Source organism: Talpa europaea, assembly GCF_964194135.1.
Source record: "Talpa europaea genome assembly, chromosome: 14".
Lineage (NCBI taxonomy): Eukaryota > Metazoa > Chordata > Mammalia > Eulipotyphla > Talpidae > Talpa > Talpa europaea.
The window spans coordinates 21,685,193-21,709,638 of NC_140082.1; the positions used below are offsets into that span (position 1 = coordinate 21,685,193).

A 24,446-nucleotide genomic window follows, 5' to 3' on the forward strand; every position below is an offset into this window, starting at 1 on the left:
TGAGTCACGCTGAGCTGCTTTTAGCTTCTCTGTATTTTACATATTGGTGATGTGCTTCAGGTACTATTTCAGCTTGAAAATTTTCCTCTATTACATGCTAAATTTCTGTTTGTTCACTTGCTGATTCCTCTGAGCTTTCAATAGACATTCCTGGGGTTGTTACAAAAGTTCCTTCTGCCATGGCAGGCCACGGCTGCCCTATGGACACTCCCAGACTGACCCAGACAAAGTCAGCTGAGTGGGCAGTGACAGGGAGCAAGCCTGGGAGTCCATTCCGAGGCCTGTCCCTGGCTCTCCGCCGGCTCCTCCTTCCTGTGTCTTCCCTGCTGTTCCCACTGTGTCTTCAGGCCCATGCCAGATGGGTGTGGAGCTTCTGGAAGCCTCTTCTGTACTTCTTGTCTTTGTCTCTACACACCCTGCCCCTCTGGGGAGCTCTGGAATGTTCTCTCAGCCATGAACAGAGGAATAAAGGGGCTCCCAACATGGTCTAGGACAATTCAGAGATGGCAGTGGGGAATGCCTTGAATCTCTCAGGCCTGAGCCAGTACTCAAGGAGACCAGCCATGTGTGCAAATGTGCAAGGGAGTGTGAGTGGACAGAAAAGCGAGTACGAGGTTAGGTCCAATCTACTGGTTCAAGTGTTCTGATCTAGGCCATTTGGAGGCACCTGTCCTGGTAAAGGGACTTTTATAAGATTTTTATAAGGCCTATGTAATTGTTGCAAGACATACTCTTATATAACATTTATCTTTAAGAACAAGTGAGAAAGGAGATTTGCTGCCAGTGGAATCAGGTGCAGGCAGGAACTTCAGGGATCAGGCTGCAGTCTGGCCCCAGAAGGACCAGTCAACAGCACGGTGACTTTAAAGTGGGGCTGGCTGGGGCAGGGCTGTCTGGGGCTGCTGGTTCCCAGGATGTAAATCTCTAGGGCTGGGCTTGATAAACTCAATGATTTAATCTGCCCTCAAAGACCCTGAAAGAGTTTTTATTGTACCTTTTGCTTTCCTGCTGATACTTTCTGGGGAGACATATAAGAGACATCACATATGGCTACTTCCTCCTCCCTGTTTCCCTTTGAAGTTTCAGTGCTGTCTTTTATGAGCAGCTTCTGTTCTCAACCACAGGATCACAATAAAGAACAAATGTCAGAGAGTGGCTGGAGCAACTCTGGCCATGGTGGGTGGGAGGGACGTAAAAGACAAAGCACCCCCACTCAGAGCCATGTCCCTAGGTCTCCCTGGTCACTGCCTGGAAAATAGAGCCCCTCTCTCTAGATTCACCAGAAATAACCCTTCCCCTCCTTCCTCACTACTTTCCCTAAGTAAGATCCCCCTCTAAATGCCTCAAAATAAAAACTACAATGGTTGACTTTTTACTAAAAGCACTGGGAGAGAAACAATAAGCCCTGCAGGGCCACTGCCTGCTTTATTAGCTAGAGAATTCATCAAGCAAAGTCACTGTCTTGCTTCCATCAAGCAAGCAGAGTATCTCCTGCGTTGGAAAAAAGCTGGAGAAACAAGACCCAACCCAAATGACTATCACTTACGGGTATCTGTGTATTCTCTAGGCTTTATCTTCCAAACGCAGTTCTCCTAACATGTAAACATTATGCTCATAACAAGCACAGCAAAATGGAGAATAATAGCCTATGTCCCTTTTCTACAGGATAAGTAATTCAACCTACACAGTGCGCTTATTATGCAAGTTAAAGCAACTAAAAGCAAAGCAGATTGAACTTCTATTTTGATTCTTAAATGAAAGCTTTAGGGATAGAAAATGTTGGCGAAACTTGGGGGCTGTTTTAGATTTACAAAGCAGCAGCACAGCATTCACTGAAGCCGAATTGGGTACCATAAAAGATGGATCTCATTCACTCTAGAAACATTTATGGAGTACCTGCAGGTGCCACATTATTTTCTCAAGACTGGGAATACTACAGGAAGCTCAGAGATCTTAGCTTCTACCGATATACCTAAGACAATGAACCCAAACCCAGGGAAGGGTAGAGCATGCCAAATAATGGGGAACAAAGTCACCAGGGTGTGGGCAGGAGAGTGCAGGTGGTGGGAGTGGGTAGATTGCCACTTTATTCAAAGGCGTTCCATGTCCTGCTGAGGGTATCTGAAAGCAGTGTGGAACTAGATCTGAAGATACTGGGGGGGGGGAAACAACACAGGCAGAGGGAGTGGCCAGTTTTCTTGTTCCAGGAACATCAAAGGGCCAGTGTGTTTGGAAGGAATAGGGTGAATGGGATGAGATGGAGTTAGAAAGGGAGCGAGGGGTGGGGCCCTATGGGCTGCTGTATTCTCAGTGAGCTGGGAGCCAGCAGAGGCCATGCACAGGGGTGTGATGACAGGGGATATACGTACTAGAGCTGCTTTGTCAAGAATGGAACACTGGAGACAAGGAATAAAATCAGAAGACTGTAGCAACCCAAGGCAATAACCCAGGAGAATGCATGGACCTGGGTGGAGAGATGGAGATGGCGAGGACTGGTCAGACTTACAGACATATTTTGAAAGTAGGGTGAAATGAATAGGATCTCCTGACAGAGTGAATAAAGGAGGAGTCGAGGAGAAAGGCAAGATGTGGCAAGAACATCTGGCAGGATGGGTTGCAATTTACTGAGACAGGAAGACTTTGGGAGGAATAGCTGGTGTGTGTGTGTGTGTATGTGTGTGTGTGTGGTGGGAGGTTATCAAAAATTCATTTGGGGTCCTGGTAAGGGTGTGATGTCAAGTGGGTGATATGAAATATTAGTCTGGACTTCAGGGGAAATGCCTGGGTCAGAGGGTGTCATCGTTAACAATGGACCGAGCATTTGTACTCCCCCCGCCCCCATGCATACATTCAAGTCCAGACTCCCATTGTGATGGTATTTGATATTTTGAAGGTGGGGCCTCTGGAAGGTGATTAGGATTAATGAGGCCATGAAAGTGAGACCCTCTTGATAGGATAAATGACCTGATTAGAAGAGATATTAGAGGGCCCATGCTCTGTCTTTCCAGAAGTGAGCACCCAGAAAATCCAGAGACACATCAAGAAGATAGCCATCTGCAAGGCAGGAAGAGAGCCACCAGACCCTGCGGATATCCTGAACTTGGTCTCCCAGCCTCCAGAACTGTGAGGAAATAAATTTCCACTGTTTAGTCAACCAAGTCTATGGTATTTTATTATGGCACCTGGAACTGACCAATATAATCATATAGGTGGTCTTTGGCTGCCACAGGACTGGATTGGATGACCTAGAATATTGGTATAGCTAAGAGAGATGAGGTCTGGATGAGGTCTAGATGAGAGACCAGTTTTTTCTTTAATATTTTATTTTTATAATTCTTACATCATTTTTCATTTTTGCACAATGTATGCATTTTCATTTTGGTTATATTCCCCATACAATTGCCACCTACCCCCGCTATTTTGACCTTCATCCTTCCTCTCCCACCCCACCCCCCTGTAGTATATCTCTGGTCTATAGTTGCTTGTTGATTTTGATTTTTACTTTATTATAATTACTCTTTTTCCTGGTCCCTTATTTAGGTGTTCTAAATTCCCACTATGAGTGAGACTATCAGATATTTTTCTTTTTCTTTCTGGCTTATTTCGCTGAGCATGATCCCTTCTAGCTCCATCCATGTTGCTGCAAATTGCATGAGTTTATCTTTTTGATTGCTGAGTAATATTCCATTGTGTATATGTACCACATCTTCTTGATCCAGTCATCTATTTTTGGGCATTTGGGTTGTTTCCATAGCTTAGCTATTGTAAACAGTGCTGCTATAAACATAGGGGTGCAGGTGTTCTTTGGAATTGATGTTTCTGTGTCCTTTGGGTAAATACCTAGGAGTGGAATTGCTGGGTCATATGGAAGCTCTATCTTTAGTAGGTTGAGGAGTCTTCACACAGCTCTTCATAGTGGTTGGAAAGGTTTGCACTCCCACCAGCAGTGCAGGAGAGTTCCTTTTTCTCCACATCGCTAAGGCCAATTTTAATGGCTAATAAGGAACTAGAAAAGATTGAAGAGAAACTGCCAGTGAGATAGGAAGAGAACTGAGAGAGGCGCAGGAGACCAAGGGAAGTATATGTCTCAGGGCTGGGAAGTGATCTAACATATTCAGTGCTGACAGGTAAAGTAAAGGGAAGCCTCATTAATATGTGGGGGTCACTAGTAACCTTGATGTGAGCTGCTTCTATAGAGTGGTGGGACTGAAGTTCTAAATGGATGGGTTCAAGAGAAACCACAGGAAAGGAACTGGAGGGAGTGCTTATAGCTCACTCTCTCTGATCATTTGTTGTAACATGACAGTATAAGGGGCACTTTACAAAGTAAGGGGACCATAAGCTAAAGCGTTGGGAAGTTCAATCTCCAAATAGTCCCAAATCATTGCTGAAGACTGACAAGTGTGTCAGATGAACACTGTTCAAATGTCATCAGTAATAATGGAAATATTTTTAGGAGATTCAGATTTCTTCCTTTCTTCTTCCTTTTTTTTCTTTTTTGACCAAACATTTTTTGTGGTATTGTTACAATCTTAGTAGAAAAATAGAACAAACATAGAAAATGCACAGAATTCCTTTAGAATTCTGCAGACACAAACAACTTTTGGCCAAAGAGATAGTAGCAACCCAGCTAGCGCTTGTTCTTACACAGTCATTACTAACCACCTTCTGCAGTGACTGCTCTTGTTTTAGAAGACATAGTTTGTGCACAAATTAGAGGTTATCTCTGTGATCTTGGTGGTGTGGTTGGCCAGAAGCAAAAGCATCACTTTCCTCCCCAGCTTCCTGCTGATAGTATCTGTCTCCGCGTTCCAAAGAAAAACTTAAAATTTTCAATGTTGAGAGTGAGACTCAGGGAAATAGACTAGTGTCTGTTTATGTAAGGCCTGAAACCATTTTTCTTTCCAATCACATTGGGGTTTTAATTTTACATTGTTTTCTTTCTCTCTGCCAGAATAGGTTTGCCATAGATTATTCAGCGATGCTCACAAACAATGGAAAAGGGTGTCCCAATTTCAGAAAATCACATATGTGTATGCATATGTATTTACTTGTGTGAGAACATATGCACACATACATATGCATACATACCACATACAATTACTCTAGAATAACCCAAGGAATAATTATTAATAATATGAACGAATTCACCAAGCACACCCTTTAAGTAGTGGTTAGTATGCATATACACTTAACATCACAATCACAAATTATATGAACAATGGTCTTGGAATATAAATGCGATAAAGGAGATAGACCAGTACATATGAAACAAAAAGATAAAGATTCCATAATAGTTCAAAATAAAAAAAAATCTCAAGAATCTCAAAAACCGTATGTGTTCCCTGCATAACAAAATACAAATGCATTTGTTTTACTCCGTGTACTTGAGAATTAGGCTGACCTAGCTCTGTATCCCTGTAGCACATGCTAGGAATTCTTTTTTTAAAGAATATCCGTTTGAGTGATAAAAATAAGAGTAATTGCTTTGCTTTGTCAGGAACAGTTTTATTAATTAAAAAGAGACCTATGTGAACATAATAGGTGGAATTTCGACCTTGATTTCACATACACATTTTGCTAAGATATCTTACTGACTTCAGTTCTGTTGATAATGTTTTCAAAAGGTGGTTCCTCTTTTACATGGTATAAAAAAAAAGGTCTAACAGTGGGACCTTGTATGTATCAGGAGGTTTCCCTACGCAAAAATAAATAAATAAAATCTTAAAAAAAAAAAATGAATGACTGGGAGGCACTCTGCTTTCATAACCATTTCTCTAGTGCCTGCATCCCTCTTGGATCTTTGGGGAGATGGGCCAGGCTTTTATAGAGGAAGAAACTGAGAAGTAGGAAGGATGAGAGCTTTGTGCAGGATCTCTGAGTTATTCCATGACAGAGCTGGGATGGTAGTGCTGGGTTCAGAATGTTCCTGATGTTTTTATAGACGGGCATAAGCTCTGTCAGTGACAGGTGCTTTAGTTGTTTCATCAGAAGCAACTATTGTGAAAGAGTTAGGCAAACAGTTTCTGAAGTGCACACAAAGAGGTAGGCAATCACACGTGTTTTTAGAGTTTGAAGCTACATTTTGCTTACTGCTCTGTTTGGTTTTACTTGAATCCTTACTGCCAATGCAGAAATCTGGACACGTTAAGGAAAATTGGATTGTTCAATAATACACCTGATTATAATTCCACTTCAGGAGGCAACACATTTCAAATCTTTTTCTAGTGCATTTGCTAGTCATCTTCGGTACAACAGATGAGGCATAAACTCTTTTATGAGCCAGCAAACAGAACCTTCTGCCTCACAATGTTTCAACCAAGATAAAAGTACTCTTTCTTTTCAATCCTATAAAATGGAGAGCTTTAGTCATTTATTCCAGGCTAAAAGAAGAAGGAAAAAGCCTGAGAGATCAGAGATGAATTCTCAGGTTTCTTTTATTCAAACCTGTCAACAAACATGAACGACTAAGCCCTAACACCTCTTACCTCAAGACCCATTATGTGTGTCTGTATGTTCTCCTGTATGTCCTGTGTGTGAGAGAAGGTATCTTAATGTCCTTGGACTTCAAGAGCATTTTAGAATCAGGAGACATTGAAACAAGATTTACAAACAGGAATTTAATTCATAGTTCAACAGACCTGTAGTTTTCTTTGCTCTTCAAAATATCATTTCCCTTTTCTCAGCCACACAGGATAAGATAAAAATTTGCATTTTTATGGTTTTACTAAGAAAACACTACATTTGAATACTAATTGATACTCTTCACTATTCTCATTGTAACAACTAGTTGAGTGATGGGTTCCTGTGACACAGCTTCACAGTGACTGTTTAGAGCTGACAAAGGAAAAGGGAAGATATGAATGCTTTCTGTTTTGCAGTAAGTTTTTTTTAAAGAGTTATTTATTTATGCATACAAGAGCTGGGGTGCAGGCCAGAGGTGTGTGTGGGGGTGAGAGAATCCACCAGAGACAGAGTGGGGAACAGAACAGGCAGAATGACTGAAATACACTGCTGAGGGGAGCAGCGGGTGAGTCCGGAGAGGTCTGCTGTGCCACGTGGGTCAGATACTATCAAACTCGTGCTGCGCTGGCTGTGGACAGCTTCACAGGTTGCGTCTTAACCCCTTGCGCCACCAGGGAGGCCCTCAACTCTTTTATTCTTAAAAGGGCTCCAACATTACTTGATTCTTCTTATCAAGACAAATGGAAGCACATGTAAGTACTGAGACCTTGAATCCTGGAAAACTAATTACTGAATCAAAGCACTAAGCATCTGGTCCCCACAGAGCTCCCTTCCCCAGGGAAATCTTCAGCTGCACTGGCCCTGCCCCTGCACCCCTGCCTTGTTGACATCTACGCCTGGGTGCTAACCCACCAGGACTGAGCGACAGGAAGCCTGGGGCAGCCACGGGCAGGACAGTCATGGGGTGGAAATCCCTGAATTTGGGAAAGGGAGGATGGTGTACGGAGAGGAGTCAAGTCATATGAAAGTGTCAGCCACCTTTCCTTGATGTTTATTTCAATATTTCTAAGCGTGTCAAGCTGGGGGATGACGTGGTAGATAAAGTTGGTTTAGAGGTCAAAGAGGGATCAAAACTAGAGATGGTGAAAAAAAGCAAGACAGACCTAGATGGGAATGAGGAGTCTAGAGCTCACTGTGAGAAGTCTACACATCCTCAGACTCCTCATGAGTGCCTGCCAGTCACATGCACTCTAGTTTAAGCACATGATCCAGACCAGACACTAATGGCCTCCACATTTTCCTACCAAAGCATTGTCTCCTTTCCATCACGATTAGAGACTGCAAAGCGCCCTCGTGTGGTGCCACATTGTAATGACACTTTAAATCTTCCAGAGGGCACTTTACCCTAAGTCAGAGGCTTGCTGGCCAGCTGCACCAGCGTCACCTGGGCACAGGGTAGTCATGGGAATTCTTGGGTTCCACCGCAGATCTATTGAATCAGAAATTCGGAAAGTAAAGTCGGCAGTTTATGCTTTAACAAGTTGTCTGCTGAAGTTTGGGAGTCACGGTGCTAAACAATAAATGTCATGAGAAGGAAAATAGCAGGGTACATTGATAGAGACAGGCAGGGTGAGTGCTATTTTACACGGAGAGGGATCTCTGATGAAACCCATTTGAGCAGAGGTGAGAATGAAGTGAGTAGAGGCCATGCAGATGAGGGTTGGGGGGTTGGGGGGCAGAGGAATGGAGGTTGACTGCAGGCAGAAAGACCAACACTGGCATAGTTCTGCAGTGGGGAGACTGCTGGAACACCCAGGAGGCCAGCATGGCTGGGCACATGCACAGCTTCATCTGCACAGCCTTTGATTTATGTATATTTTAAAGTCCTTACATGGTTACCATGTGTCTTTAGTTATACTGAAAATTCCTTAAACACAAGAACCAGATTTCATATATTTTTTAAATAACTCACCATGGCACCTTTAACAGTGCCAGAAACTGAATATTCTTAATAAATACATGAATGGAGAAAAAAATTGACAAGTGGGCAAAACTTGGGGTGGGGGGGGAATTGAAGGCTTTATTTTTATCTTGTTTAGTTTTATATTACTGGGAGACATTTAGCCAGAGATGTCTGAAAGCCAATTAACACCTTAGAAAAATTCTGTAAGTGAAAAGTTGGTGGAAATATCATTTTTAATGACATTACCAAACTTTTGAGAACTCAAACTCAGCATGATGAAAAAAGGAGCTTTTCTTGATGGGATACAGTGAAATCAGTTAGATGTCAAACTTACTTGCTAAATTTGAGGATGAGGCTTAGAGACATCAAAAAGAAAAGTAGAGAAAGTTGAATTTGTATACCCAGGGTTTTAAAATGTCACCTTGTGATGATGCTAAAAGACCAAGTCAGTGTCCGGTGCAAAGCCTGAGGAGGCCAGAATAAAGTCAAACAAAACTGAAGAACACCTGATAAACTGAATTCTACTACTTCAATTAAGAAACATTCAAGTTAGTGACGACAGCCACAGTCCTGCCTGTACCTTCTTGGGAAAAGGAATGATAAGGGACAAGGTGTCTGGAACCTGTGTGTTTGCTAGGGTTGCCACAACATAGCACATACAGTGGGTGGTTCAAGCAACAGAAATTCATTTTCTCCCAGTTCTGGAGGCTGGACTTCTGAGGTTGGCCCTCCTGCGGCTTCTCCTTGGCTCTTTGACGGCCACTTTCTACCTTATATCTTCCTCCTGTCTCTGCCTGAGTCCTAGTCTTCTTGTAAGGACAGCAGCCTTATTGAATTACGGCCCATCCCAATGATCTCATTTTAACTTAGCTACCTCTTTCAAGGCCCTATCTCCAATCACCAGGAAACTACAGAGTCCAAAAGATTTGCCTTCAAACAGCCTGGTTTTACTACTGTGTCTCTGGATTTTGAAGTTGTATGTAAAGATGTAACTGTGTGAAAAATCTTTTTATCAAAGGGCTATTAAGTATTACTGTCTGTTATATAATATAATGTCAACAACATTAGATATAGCAGTTCTTGACATATAAATGCTTTAAAACTTTTTTTTCCTTAACGTGCTGCTACATAAACCTCTTCTTAAATAATGAAATCCATTTGACACATTACATTTTTCCTTTTATCTTCTTTTATTTTTTTTTTTTTTGGTCTTGGCTACAATCACAGCAATTATCCTTATCTTGTTTTTTCTGGCACACATATTGTACCCCACTGCCACTCATATTAATTCTTGTTTTAATGGTTCTGATACATTTTTATTGTTTTTGAATGAGTTAAATAAAATCATTTCGGACATAAAGAGGTATGTATAACAAGTACATCAAATTTGCCTTGCTTTTTTCTGTGGCTTATGAAACTTGATGAACAGTATTTTATTAAATGAGAGTATTTTTTTATATAAGAAGAAAAAAAAAAGCAAAAGTGGTCGCCGGGGTCTAGATGTCATGCTTGAGAAGAGGGAAATATTTCACACTGCTTTACTGGCAGATTAATTTTCTGAAGTGACTTTGGAAATTTAAAACACCTTTCTAGTTTTTTAACCCCTTAGCTCTGCCTGCAGTATTGAAACATCTTATGTTAGCTTTCCACTAAAGGTGACCTGTAATTCAGATTGAGCAACACCCGGTTGTGATGGAAGAAACAGAAATAGGAGACTCCAATTCTTTTCCAAGATTGCTACCAACCTAACCAACCACAGACCCTATAAAGTAATGGTGGCTCTGGGAGGCTTCAGATCCTTAGACTTGATCATCTTCGATCCACCATATTGATGCTTTTCCCACCTGCATCACAGTCTGCTGAGTAATCTCTGAAATGCTGGCAAAGGGCATAGAATTTCTCAGGTGCTGTATTTGCTAATCCTTGTCAATGTCTGAGAAATCTAGAGTTTCAGCCAATGCACTTTATTTTTTTTTTTAAAGATTTATTTATTTATACAAGAGCTGGGGTACAGGTGAGAGTCATGGGAGGGTGAGAGAATTCACCAGTGACAGAGAGGAGAGCACAACAGGCAGATGGACCAAACGCACTGCTGAGGGGAGCAGCGGGCGAGGCAGGAGAGGTCTGCTGTGCCATGTGGGTTTCTCCCTGGCTGGCAGGGCATTGAACCCGCATTGCAGAGGCTGTGGACAGCTTCACAGTGCAACGCTCAACCCGCTGCACCACCAGGGGAGGCCCCAGCCAATGTGCTTTAAAAGCAAGAAATTTCAAAAGTCATCTGACTATTTTTTAGAGTAAGCACAAACAAATCACATGTCTACATGATCTTTTACAATAAAGTTCTTTCTTATGGGTGAATTGAGAGCCAAGTGGATAAAGATAGACAAGTACTCCCTTTTTCCAGAAAATCTTATATATGAAAATTCAAGCATATGAAGGAAAAGTAGAGGGCTTTACTTATATCACAAAAACATGGTTTACTATACCAAAGAATTTCTCGAACTGTTTCTCTTAGTGGCTAATTCCCAGACCCAAATCCATTTTAATTTTTTAAAGGTTTATTTATACATATAAGAGCGGGGGTGTAGCCACAGGTGTGGGGGTGAAGGGGTGAGAGGATTCACCAGGGACAGAGTGGGGAGCAGAACAGGCAGATCTACTGAAATGCACTGCTGAGGGGAACAGCGGGCAAGACAAGAGAGGTCTGCTGTGCCATGTGGGTCAGCTCCCTGGCCGGGGATCGAACTTGTGTTGCAGTGGCTGCTGTTAGCTTCATGGTGCTAATAGCCATCAAGGAGGCCCCATTTTTCTTTTCTTTTTTTTTTTTGAAAGATTTATTTATTTATGCATACGAAAGCTGGGGTACAGGCCAGACTGACTGAAATACACTGCTGAGGGGAGCAGCGGGCGAGACAGGAGAGGTCTGCTTCACCATGTGGGTTTCTCTCTGGTCGGCCGGGGATCGAACTTGTGCTGCAGAGGCTGCAGATTGCTTCATAGTGCGGTGCTTAACCTCTTGTGCCACCAGGGAGGCTCCCCTCATTTTTATTTTCTTAATTTAAAAATTTATTTAATTTGCAAAACGACCCTTCAGTACATTCACTATGTCAAGAAAAGAAAGAGGCAATCTTTTTTCTTCACCCATTATAGCCAAATGAAATTTCCCTATGCCTTCTTTTTTTGTCCTTCCCAATACCCTGGTCTATTCAATGTTTTTATTGTGTATGTGTGTTTGTGTGTGTGTGTTAGCAATTAAGCACATTTCATTTTTCAAATGCAATCTTCAATGAAACAATGTTTACAGCACAGAAAACTCAAAAACTCTAGAGTTCTGTGGAACATAGTTTGAAAACCACACTTCCAGTTTATTCTCTAGATTACTATCAAATACTTAGCTGTACTTGCTATATTTTCTGAAACATGAAGAACTTGTGGTACTACAAGTTCTACAAATACAGTAAATCAGACCTTATATGTCAGTGTTCAGTTGCAGAGAAGTGTGTGGACTCCAGATAGTTTAAGTGAAACTGTGTTAGTTAAATGGTTGCAGAATTATTGGGTTGCATTTTCACTATTGAACAGGGACACTGCAAAACACATCTGACAAAGTGGAAGTTTCTTGCCATACAGAACAGCTGTGACTCCAAAGCCACGCTGCCTTAATCAGGAAGTGTCCAGTACCATGGAGAACCAGGCTATACCTGTACCCTCAGTTAGAAAAATGGAGGCTTCTATTCCAACTCTCAATGCTAAGCTGATAATTTTGCCCTGAGACCTTGACAAATGATACTGAAGAAAACCCCAATGCGTTAACGATTGCCTTGATTTCCACCTTCTGGAACCTAGAATAGTAGATACTCAGGATAATTCTGCTTTCCAGTTTCCAAAGTCAAGAAACGTACATTACTGAGGTTTTGGAATGGATGATGTCAGTCAGTTGTCAAAAGCGTCTACCTCTGTCCACTTCTTTCCTGTGCTGGAGAAAATACCCTGACTTCTTTTACAACACCTAAAAACAGTCAGGAAAATGCACCAAACCTATTGACCTGCTACCAAACTCCCTCCCATAAATTTGAATTTCTATATTACATTTCATTCATAACTAGTACTTAGGAAAACAATTTCATAAAATATTTCACTTACTCTACAGAGCAATACTTTTCATTTTTCTGAAATGTTTCTTTTTTAACTATTTAAGGGGTAACTCTTCATGTTCAAAAAACCTGATTTAAGTCTTAGTCTTTGCCCATAAACCTTATTGGCTTTCTGCTTTGTGGATGGAGGCTTCTTCAATCCTTTGCTCTAACCTGCCACCCACTCTTGTGCATGGTAGGTAGATGGGCAACCAGAAGCCTTTTCCTTAAATTCCTCTTAAAGAACTATTGTCATCACTGTTTTTGCCTCGGAATTAAAAAAAAAAAATAGCTACAGGGCCTCCCTGGTGGTGCAAGGGGTTAAGACGCAACCTGTGAGGCTATCCACAGTCACTGCAACATAAGTTCGATCCCCCACCAGGGAGATACCCACATGGCGCAGGAGACCTCTCCTGTCTCACCCGCTGCTCCCCTCAGCAGTGTATTTCAGTCAGTCTGCCTGTTCTGCTCCCCACTCTGTCTCTGGTGAATCCTCTTACCCCTGCACCTCTGGCTTTTACCCCAGTTCTTGTATGCATAAATAAATAAATCCTTAAAAAAAAAAAAAGCTACAAGGATACAAGGATACTGAACAATACACTTAACTTAGGAAAGTTCTGTCAAAAAGTCTACAATACTCCCGTGCTGCTTAAAATCATTCTTAACTGTTTTCTGAGTGTTTGAGGCAGCAAATAGAGAAATGGCAACACCAGCATCCTGGGCTGGGAAGGGAAGTCTCTTTTCTAAAGCTAACCACTCAGAATATGGTCAACAAAGGCAGCTGGCTGCAGCGAGAAGAAAATTGCACTGCCGTTCTTGTTTCCACATGAGTTTTATTTTCAAATTCCTGAGGGCACACATAAGGCCGGGAACATCTTGCGGCTCCCCTTTTCCCGAAGGCCTACTGTGGAACAGCCAGACCCCAGCCCTGGCTGATGGTCACATTCCAGACAGGCATTTACAGGACGGCCATGATTAAAAGGGAACGGTGCCATCAAGGAGATCCAGACCTAATATCAGCGGGTCGATTTTTTATGGAAATTATTTCTAAAACCAAACTCTATTGCAAAATGGCTTTCACTTTATTTTTTTAGACTTTCTTTTGCCCTAATCTCTGTTTTCACTAAAGAGACAGGGATGGAAAATGGCATAAATGCCACTGAGAAGAATTTCATTTGGGCTCCAGATGGGTGGGGGCCAGGAGGGAACCCACCACTCTAAAAACTTAGGGGTGTATGTAGATCATTGGAACCTGATATAAATCAAAATCAGAGCAAATTTCTTTCTTTATCTAAGCCGTTCTCTGAGAATGGCTGGTTGGCCTTCAGCACTAGAGTAAGTGTGTGTTTTGCGTGTGGCCACAGATGCCTCTCACAATGAAAAGCTTGCATCTTGCTAGCAGGCAGCACCTGCAGGAGAATATTAGCGACACCAGCGATGTCTAACTTCATCCCTGTCTTTCTCGCTCCTAGATGTTTTCTAAAAGCCTCTTGGATATGCACCATGCCCAGCTTCCCCACCTTCCTCCCATCCTAGAAATATACTAAATTAATAGAAAGGATGAATTATTCAGGTGGAAAATTATTAAATAGGCAGGTTTATCTCCAGGCACAGGCGGCCTGATGGGTGGCGATGTTTCATCCCCATCAAGGAATGAAGCAGTTTGGAGAGGCTGTCCAGTCCCAGCCCCCCACAGTCAGGGAGCAAAGGTCTCCCAGCATTGCTGCCCAAGGGGGCGAGCTCGCAGAGCAACACACTGCGCTTGGGCACAAGAGCGACAGGCTCTGGGGTCCGTGCCCCTCGGGCTTCGTGAGGTCACGCCATGGTGGGTGTCATTTCTGGGGTGACCCTCAGGTCAGCTCCTGGGGTGAAGAGTGTGAGGCGCCCCCCTTGGCCAAAATTTAAGAGTTCCCCTAAAACTCAGTAACCAAGATAACTAACAATTTAATGTCATCGTTTAAAAAAAAGAACCCCCAAACCCACAATTAGCAAACTGAAAAGTTTCAATAAAGACAGGCTCAACAGGAACTGCAGTGGGGATCTTAAATTCTGTGGATTAAGGTATAAAATGACAACAACAATGTACAAATCCCAAACAACACCAGGGCCTTCCAAACAGCGCTGACTGTTGGGTTGCAGAAAGTCACAGCTCGAAGTCTCCAGTCTGCAGCCTCTGGCCTCTGGGGCTTCAGCCACAGCTGCGCCTTTCTGCCACGGAATATATCCCTCCTTCCCTCTGGGGGCCGGGTGCTCTGGGGAGCCTGCTCTTCCCAGGAGCAAGTGTCTGCGTGTTAAATAAAACCAGGCACATGGGGATTTTCCCGAACACAAGGCTGAGCAAGGCTCCTGGCAGGGAGATTGTGTTTAGACTCCCTGACTCACACTTTCCTGTTTGTTTCTCATCTAGGCTCAACTTAATTATGCCAGGAGACCAGGTGCAGCCGGGTGGACATTCCCAAATCAGCCACAAAGAGGCAGTCAAGGACAGCGCCAAGCCCGTAGGCCCAGTGCCAGCCTCATTTTCAGGAACCATAGCTCTCCAGTTTGGGCAAATTTCTCATTTCTCTCCTCACCTCTCCTCCTGTGGTCTTTTCTTTCTATCCAGGGGTTGTGAAAATCATGGGCCGCTTGGAGCTGAGAGAATAAAATGCACCTTGGATGCCTATTTTAATCTGCTGTGACTCTGTGATTGCTTAGAATTCTGCAGAAGTGTGGTCACACTATGAGAAAACACCAGTCACCCTCAGTGATTCTTGGGGTGAGGATACCAGCAGCTGCTCAGCCTCTAACCTCTGGGCATGGCTCCCGAATGCTGCCAGCATTTACCTGCACTGTTGACTGCACTTGGCTGCCAGAGTGGAGGGCCGGCAAGAAGGAGGAATTCCTGCTGGCAAGATGGGATTCATTTGTCAACAGGCTCAAAGGTATGGGAGAAGCTGCATAGGCATTTATTTTTATCTTCATTTTATTTTGCAAAGCAAAGGCTATTTTTACAAAGACCTGAGCAACACTCATTTCCTGCAAAGCACAAAGGAGAAATTCCATTACTTGGCTGATCTCTGCTCTTTGGCCTCAAGCACGAGTAGGTTTAGAAAACACAAGGCTCTTGTAATCCAGATGGAAAGCACAGCCTGGTGGAAGCTGGTTCACCCTGACACTACACTGGCCAAATGGTCCTTGGGTAGACCCCACCCCTGCCTGTTCCCCTGCCTTCACTTGTGAATGGAATAATACGATCTGGAAGTCTGGACTTCTCCCTTCCACCATGTAATTATTTGACCTCATATAAGGGAAATTTTCTGTGGTTTTCTTCTTTCATTTGTAAAATGGGAAACTTGGATTATTAAACTAAGATGATATATATGAAATTGAATGTTAAAATTCAATATCAATAATGCAAATAGAGGTTTTTTTTTTTTTTTTTAGGACAATGTCTGAATCAATGTGTTCTAGCTGTCATCTGCAATTCAGGAAAATAATCAGGCTACCTCTCCACATCATCTCTTCTTCACACAACATATTTACTAGATTTACACGGTAGAATTCAGCTACCTCCTGCAGGGACAAGACCCTGAAGCCTTCTTTGGGTTGACACTGTTTCTATCCCCTCATCCCATCTGTCTGCAAAAACAGGTATTGAGTCTGAACTTTGATTAATTAACCAAGCTAATTATATGAAACACCAGTACAATTGACAAAGAGTTCTAAATCCCCAGATTTTGTTAAAGGATGAGAAAACATTTAAAAAACAAAGTAAGAAAGAAAGTGACTATATAATATGAAAAGGCAATTAAGTGGGAAAGGCAGAAAGATAGAATTCTCTGCTTTTCTTAAAAGCTTATCGAAAGGAAAAGTGATGCCAAACGTAGTCCAAGGCCCTCCATCCTTAGGAGGCAATTACAGTCCCATGTTTATGGCTTTTGTTACCAATCATGGCAGTGTTGGCTGCAACTGCACCTCTTCCTGTAGCTGCTCAGATCCCACCTACCCAGCTTGTGAGACTTGGGAGGAAGTTCCCTGAAAAATGAGGGAGCTCATCTGGCAATAAGTCCCTTGCTACTCTCTACATAAGGACCATGAACAAGTCCTACAAACCCTTGCTGGAGTGGCTAACCAATGCCAGTTTTAAATGTGCCCAGCAGGAAAGACAGCTGCAACTTGCTGTATTCTCGTCTGGTAAATCCCAAAACTTGGTGTAGATGACTGATTTCTGAGTACTTGCATTTTTACAAATCAAGGTCAAATCAACATTCGGATGCAGGGGTATGTGTTCAGAAGTATAAAAATAAACATATGTAATAGTAAAAGGGGCCTCAGAAACTGCTTTCTGAATCTTACCCAGAGATCTTTCTTTCGTCTGGTTGGTTGACCTCACCACCGGAAGGCTCGCTCGAGTCCGGCTGCCTCTGGAAAAAGGAGTTGGGGCTTCTCCCTCAGACATGGCTTCCAAAGAATCACCAGATGTCTCTGATAAATGTTCCACCGGGTCGCCCAGACTGGGAGGTTGAGGACTGTGAGACAGTTTGGGGCTTCTTGTCTGCAAAAGGCATTTGAAAGAAAGTGGGAAAATAGACTATTGTTAATTAAGCTGAAAATATGTTAAATGCTACCAAGGTCTGCAAATCTGAAAAAAACAGCATTAGCAATAGGGAAATTGTCATCGGAAAACTGGACATAGGGAACTCAATTCTGTGGGTCAAAGTATCAATGTGAAAGTCACTGAAGATAAAATATTTTTCCTGGGGCCTCCCTGGTGGCGCAAGGGGTTAAGATGCAGCCTATGAAGCGCACCACCACCACTGCAGCATGAGTTTGATCCCCAGCCAGGGAGCAACCCACATGGTGCAGCAGACCTCCCCTGACTAGCCTGCTGCTCCCCTCAGCAGTGTATTTCAGTAGATTTGTCTGTTCTGTTCCCCACGCTGTCTGTGGAAGTCCCTCACCCTCCACACCTCTGGCCTGTACACCAGTTCTTGTATGCATAAATAAACAAATCTTAGGAAAAAAAAAAAACAAAAAATATTTTTCTTGAGTTTTCCATAAGATTTTTCTCACTATACATCCCGCTGTACAAATAGTCACATGAGAGAAAAGAATGATAGCAAATCAATTCCTTTGGCTTAATTCTAACAATTGTTACCACAACAAATAAGACTATTCATACTTGTATATATCTCACATGGATGGTGCACTCACATCAGCATAAATCGAACACAACAATACTTCAAAGTTTTATAACAAGGTGTTTCCAAAATTGGTAAACAAAGACTGCAGGGGATACAGTTGCTTTTTTTTGGGTAAGAAATACCATAAGTCTCAGCAAAATAAGCCAGAAAGAAAAAGAAAAATACTGGATGGTCTCACTGATAGCAGGAATCTAGAAAACCTAAATAAGAGACCTGGAAAAAGAATATAAGAAAGAAAAAATCAAAATCAACAAGCAACTACAAACCAAAGACACACTATGGGGGTGGGGGCAGTGGAGGAGGGATAGGGTCAAAATAAGGGGGAGTGGGAATTGTATGGGGACTATAACCAAGATGAAAATGCATACATTGGGCAATAATGAAAAATGATGTAAGAAATACATAAAATAAAATAAGAAATTCCATGAGTAACATAATGTGTACCTTTGGTTATTACTTACCATGCCTAGTAGAAAGTATCTATAACTCATACACACAACACCTAATTGAATTTCTCTCTTAGCTTCTACAGGTAGTGGCAGGGGGCTATTAGTTAGAACTAATTCAACCGATTGTATTCTTTGAACGTAATGCTCTGTTAGTCACTAACTTTCTTTGAACATGGACTATCAGGTGAGCACTGGGGGAGATGCAGACAGACAGACATGCTGCCTGATGGCAGAGTTTCAAAACTAATTGGTAAGACTAGTGAAGGACAGTAGGCATTTATAATTTTGTGTAAACATGAATTGCATGGTACATTCATTCATCCTTTCAATAGACCCCTATTGAGCACCTACTGTTTTCCAGGAACTGTGCTGCTAGGTGTTGGGGACACAACGATGCACAGAATAGACAGGATCCTGCCCCCACTGTCTAGTCAGGGGAGAGACACTGGAGACAAGTTAAAAGTGCAATGAGTGTGTATAACCCAGACTGGGTGGCGGGTTGGAAAACCTTGTGAACTCAACTGCCCTTGAGGTATTTTAAGCAGGAGAGGTGGGAAGGGCACAAAATCAGATGCATCCTTTTTTTTTTTTTCCTTTTTCTTTTTTAAGATCACTTTGGCTCTTGGGGAGGTTGGAGATTTTACATGTGGAAGGTCAGAGAACGGGAGTTAGCAGTCGGGCTATTAGGCTGAGTGAATGAATTATCTCTGCTTTTCCCTCTCCCGCTACTCAGTGCTGACTTGTCTTACATGACTTGTATTACATTCCGGGCACCTTCTGGGCAAACTGATCTGAATTAACCAGGCAGGTTAGTTTTAGCTTATTAAAGTGCCAGAAGTGCTGATGGGTGGTGGGGGGATAGAGGCAGTGCATGGTAGCCAGTTCGTGTGTTTGTTTTCTTTAAATTCCTTTATTCTTCCTAAGGATGACAATACATTTTGAAGCTATGTGCCAAGCTTCCATGAGAACTAGGCGGCCCTGAGTGAGTATACAACCTATGGAGAAAAAAAGGGCTGGACACTTAAAAGGGTTTCACATTGGTTTCATGATCTGCTGTGGCAGTCTTAAGATTTTTAGAGTGCAAAGTATACTAAAAATGATGTAGCTGGTCGTGCTTCAACTTTGGCTACAGGAGGTGGCCAGCTGGGTGCCCACAAAAAAGCGCTCAGTTCGGGATATATGGCGTTATCATAGCTAGAAAGGACATCCACTAACTGTTTTGTTAACCAAGACATTGTCTCTTTGAGTTATTTTTTCTGTGCAAGCCTCCAAAGTTGCATCTTCTCACATATGTTTTCCATAAGTCTGCTTCTGTTATGAAGATTGGAATCTAGCTTTGACATTCTTTTTTTTTCTTTTTTTTTAAATAATAAATTTTATTTTTATATTCCCCATACAATTGCAACCCCCACATTCTGACCCCAATCCCTCCCCTCCCGCCCCCCACCCCCCAAAAAGTGTCTCTGGTTCATAGTTTTTTGTTGATTTTGACATTCTTTAAGCATATGATTTGTCTAGAACTCACTTCTCAATCGCTGTCCAGCTCACTAAGATTTAGAGTCACATGGTCTTCCATGAAGTCATTCCCTAATTCCTATGCTCAGCAAACTATCAAGATATCCTCATCCCTGACTTAAAAAAAGGAAAAGACGCGACACTCAATTTAGCAAAATAGTCAAGAAATAATATTACTTTAAGCAACATGGCTGCATTTACAACTTTGGCTATTGGGTCATCTTTGCAGCCTACAGCAGGCACGATGCATTTGATGAGTTGCACAAGTTTCCCATTGCAAAAGGCAATAATCCTTGAAGAAAATCAAAATCAAATCTCTGGTTCTTGTTCAGGATCATTGTGGTGGTAGTACATAAAAATAAAGACGTAAGGGCTAAATCTCTTTTTTTTTAAACTTCCTGTACACAGCTACTCAGTTCCAAAAATAAACTCTTCTCTCTCTCTTTTTTTATGACATTCACTCTCATTGCAAACTACCACTGCATATTAGCAATCTCCTAACACTGTACCCTCCCCTCAGATGCCAGCTCGCTGCTGAGACATCATTTAGTGCAGAGGAAAGACAATGGGAATTGCTGATACGAGTGTCAGATACCCTGTGATTTCATACAGGAAAAAGAAAGTCAAAAGCTATTTGGAAGAGGGGCTCTTTACTCATACAGTGAGAGGCTCTGGGGGTTCTGTGCTTATATGGTTCTGTGCTTACACACATCCGAAGTGTATTCTGGGGTGAAAGATAATATACGTGTAACAGTTGGACAAGATGAGTTACAAGGTGTGCCACTGTGAGTGCAGAAGGGGTTTGGGGAATAATTGCTAATATTAAGGGGTAGGTCGGGGAGAAAAGGAAGAGTATGGGTAAGTTCACCCCCTATCCAGGTTGAACATACAGTGTAATTTCCCTGGGTAAATCCTGCTTTGCACCTGTTGTCTGAGTGTAATTAGCAGTAGTAACCCCCTTTCACTCAGGACACCCTGAGCCAAGTCACCCAGCCCTGTTCTCAGCTCTCCAAGGCACTCAGGGGAATATAAGAAGAGAAAGTAGGACAAGTGTCAGCCTCCAAGGGAGTTTTTCCCTACACACATCCTAAGGCATGGGAACCTGATGTCTTTCTCTGCTCTCTCAACTGACTAACAGATACATTATCCGAGCAGCTGAGCAGCAATTTGTCGCTATAGGCAACTTCATGGCAGGATTTTATATCCTGCTGTCTTTTCAATAGACAGAATATATGAAAAAATGCCCTTTTATTATCTGACTTAACACTTAGACACATTTCCAAACAACATATCCTTTCTCTAAGGGCGTCTTCCTTGCCCACATGGATAAGCCCCTGAAGCCCCAGGGCTCACTTCCAGGGCAAACAGACATTGCAGTTTCCTTGGGTCTCTCCTGCCACACCCCTGTTGTCTGAGTGCAATTATTAGCAGTAACCCCCTTTCACTCTTGAACATTTGAGCAGTAATGTGTGGTCACCCACTCCCAGCCCAGTCTCAGCTGAACTGATCAAACAGTGGCCACTGGTCTTGGCTAGTCCAGTCAGATTCTCTCCCTGGAAATGCAGACCTGAGAGAGGGGCTCTTAGTATCTGAGAGCTTGAAATGTGAGGTCATATGAATCTAGGACTGAAATGCACAGGAAGATGCAACAGAGAAAGGATGAAGCAGATCTGTACAAGAAGGTGGAGATGAGGGTCTTCCTAGTGGTGCAAGGGGTTAAGTCTCAGTGCTATCAAGCTATCGTCAGCCACTGCAGCATGAGTTCGATCCCCGACCAAGGAGGTGACCCTCATGGCACAGCAGACCTCTCCTGTCTCACTTGCTGCACCCCTCAGCAGTGTGTTTCAGTAGATCTGCCTGTTCTGCTCCCCATTCTGTCTCTGGTGAATCCTCTCACTCCCCTCATACCCCATACCTCTGGCCTAAGCCCCAGTTCTTGTATGTATAAGTAAATAAAAATAAATCCTTTTTTTTTTGTTTGTTTAAAAAAAAGAAGGTAGAGATGAGAGACCCTCCCCAAGGGAAGAGCCTGAAAGATCAAAAGAAGAGCAATCTGGACTCTGGACTTCCCAGTTCCTGACTTTAGTACACTGTGAGGTGCTTCTGATGAATTCCTTCCAATTAATTTCATTTTTGTTCTTTAACTCGTTAGAGATAACTGTGCTTGAAAGCCAAAACTGACAAATACCAACTCAACCGTTGCCCTGCCCAGGCCGCCGTGCTGCTCACCCACTTACAACATTAGTAATAATCATCAAGAAAACTAAACTACTCAGCAATAGCTTCCACTACTTTGTATTTCACAAATTAAAATCTTTTAAAAATTATAGAAAAGGGGATAATATAGGGTGGCTAAGATTTTATTTTACTAATTTACATTTTACAAAAATGCCTTTTCTGGTGACTCCTCCCTATGGTATCCTGACAATGAGAAAGGAAAAATATTTTAACACCCAAAGAGGGGAGGCAGGATACTCAGACAATTTCAGATTCAGTCTAACAAAGAAAGACTTTATGTGGGAGTTATTGCTCTCATTTTGGCTTTCCTGTAACCAACCCATTTCTTATTCTTAAATGGTCTTGTATCACTGACATTGGTGAGTTCAGTGCCTATGGCGGCCCTAATCTGCTGAGTGGAGAGCTACCTTACTGGAGAAGATACATGAAGCAGCAGGTGCTGGAAACACTCTGAGCTGCCAAACAGGACTCAGGGTTCTGTATGGCTGACTTCCCCTTCCTGCTTCATAAAGACCCATGACAGCAATCAATCTCCTCTGCTTCCATCACAGCCTTCTAGAGCTTCCCCCAAATCATCAGGTGGCACCAAACATACAAACTCAAGAGGAAAGTCCTTTGGGGTAAGGCAGGAAGGTGTAGTCTATGTAACCAAGACCCTGAATCCCATAGACATTTCTAGTCTTCAAAGAGGACTCTCTATTACCAAGAGATGCTGGAATAACTGTCTTCACGCAGCCCTCTCTTCTGCTTTATTGCAACACGGGCAGACAGGCTCCTTAAGACTACTCTCTCCCCAGTGAAGGGATTATGGAAACAAGAAAGCATCTGCTACACTATGTTAGGTGTTTGACATATAATGTCACTTAATCCTCATTACAACTTCATAATACTGGTTACACTGAGAAAACAGAATTTAAACAACTTGCATGAAATTCCAGCAGGTCAAGAAGCTGGGGAATCAAGTCTAGAATTCCAGAGTCTACACTCGGTGGCAAGTCATTTAGCCAGGAATCTGAGATACTGGCTCTAGTTCTACCAAAAACTGGGCAATAAACAATCTCATTAAATCATAGTTTTCTCAGACCAGACGTTGAACTAGTTGATAGTTAATCCTTTCAGGAGAATTTCCTAACTCTAAGACATATACCACACAAAGGGAAAAAAAGTCATATACCCAGAAAACTTGAATTTACTAAGATTTCCTTTAAACTACTTATCTCATAGCATTGGAGTAAATTGCTCTATAGAAATATGCAGTCGGTTAGCACTACAGACCTTGTTTCCTGAATTTATGTCTTCACATGCATGCAGCGTAGATGCACCACATTAATTTTTAAAAGTCAGCCAGACAGCTGAACTTGCATTTTATCATCATGAGCAAATATTTGTTGAAATGTTCACCACGAGCATTATGCCAGGGGATCAAATGTATTCTTTGCAGTGGTGTTGTAGTTGGAAACTAAAACCAAAGGGAAAAGAGAGTGAAAGCATTGTTGATGCTTTTTCATTCACATTTTCAGACCCTTTAAACTCTAAATTGAAATGCTGGGAAAATGCTCCAAAAAATGAAACCTGCAAATGTAGTTTTTATAGACTATGTTAACGGTGGAGAACAGTAGGGTCCCTGTTTAGTAAGAGTGGGCAATTCACTTCAGATCAGGATATATTTTGAAACAAAAGCTCACCTTTACCGAAGTTTTACTTCATTCTAATTGATGTTCAATTTGCACAGAGAATTCTGAAATAAAATGAAGCTTCCCACATGCAAATGTATGTGGAATGACTCACTATCCTAATACTACTCATTAACTGACTTGGCTAATTTAATCAAAATGTTCAGACATATGAACCCCATTTTTTGTCTTTATGAAGCTTATAACTCAAACCTAGTCAAAATTCTGACTTCAGTTGAAGAAATTGTTGGACATGCATAAGAGTCAAGGAGCAAAATATTAGAAGTTAAATAATGGGTCATCCCCAGATTTTAGTTTTCTCAACTTTCTCTGAAAGCCACACTCTTCTAGCCTCAAGAGAATTAACAAAAGGCCAGAGAAAGTTTATGCTTCTAAATTTGTTTAAGGTCCTTTCATGATCCATAGTGTAGACTTTTTCCTCGCTTTTTTGCCTCTTCTTGTTTCTGAAGACTAAGGCCTATGCTGGGATTGGGACTGGGGATAGTAAGAAAGACAAAGAGCCCTTCATCCTGCCTTGATCCTGCTTCCTGTTCTTACATCAACCCACCCTGGGTGGCTGCAATGGACTGAGACCCTCTCCCTTCAAGCTCACCACCTGCCAGGCTTGGGTGAGTCCTGGGGCACACTCCCAAGTGAGCTTCTAAAGCAGCAGGCCCTGATGTCCTCATGACTCTTTGGCTACCTCAGCCCAAATCCCTCTTGTTCATTTGCTGATGCCAGTCTGGAGGGTAGACTGAGAATATCCACAGTTCTAGAATGTGACAGGTAGTTGTGAGATTGGCAGTACAAATGTAAGAGAGAAC

At 42.3% G+C, this 24,446-nt stretch overlaps 1 protein-coding gene across 6 annotated transcripts in view; it reads right to left on the bottom strand.

The window, feature by feature from the left end:
• Positions 1-24,446, bottom strand: part of KIAA1217 — a gene marked incomplete at both ends in the record, with an annotated part of 258,303 nt that overhangs the window by 105,001 nt on the left and 128,856 nt on the right. For all 6 annotated transcript variants that reach the window (XM_084254333.1, XM_084254330.1, XM_084254331.1 and 3 more), the window contains one exon: positions 16,900-17,098. In XM_084254333.1, the coding sequence (XP_084110459.1) occupies positions 16,900-17,098 (199 nt within the window). The remainder of the gene's footprint in view (positions 1-16,899; positions 17,099-24,446) is intronic.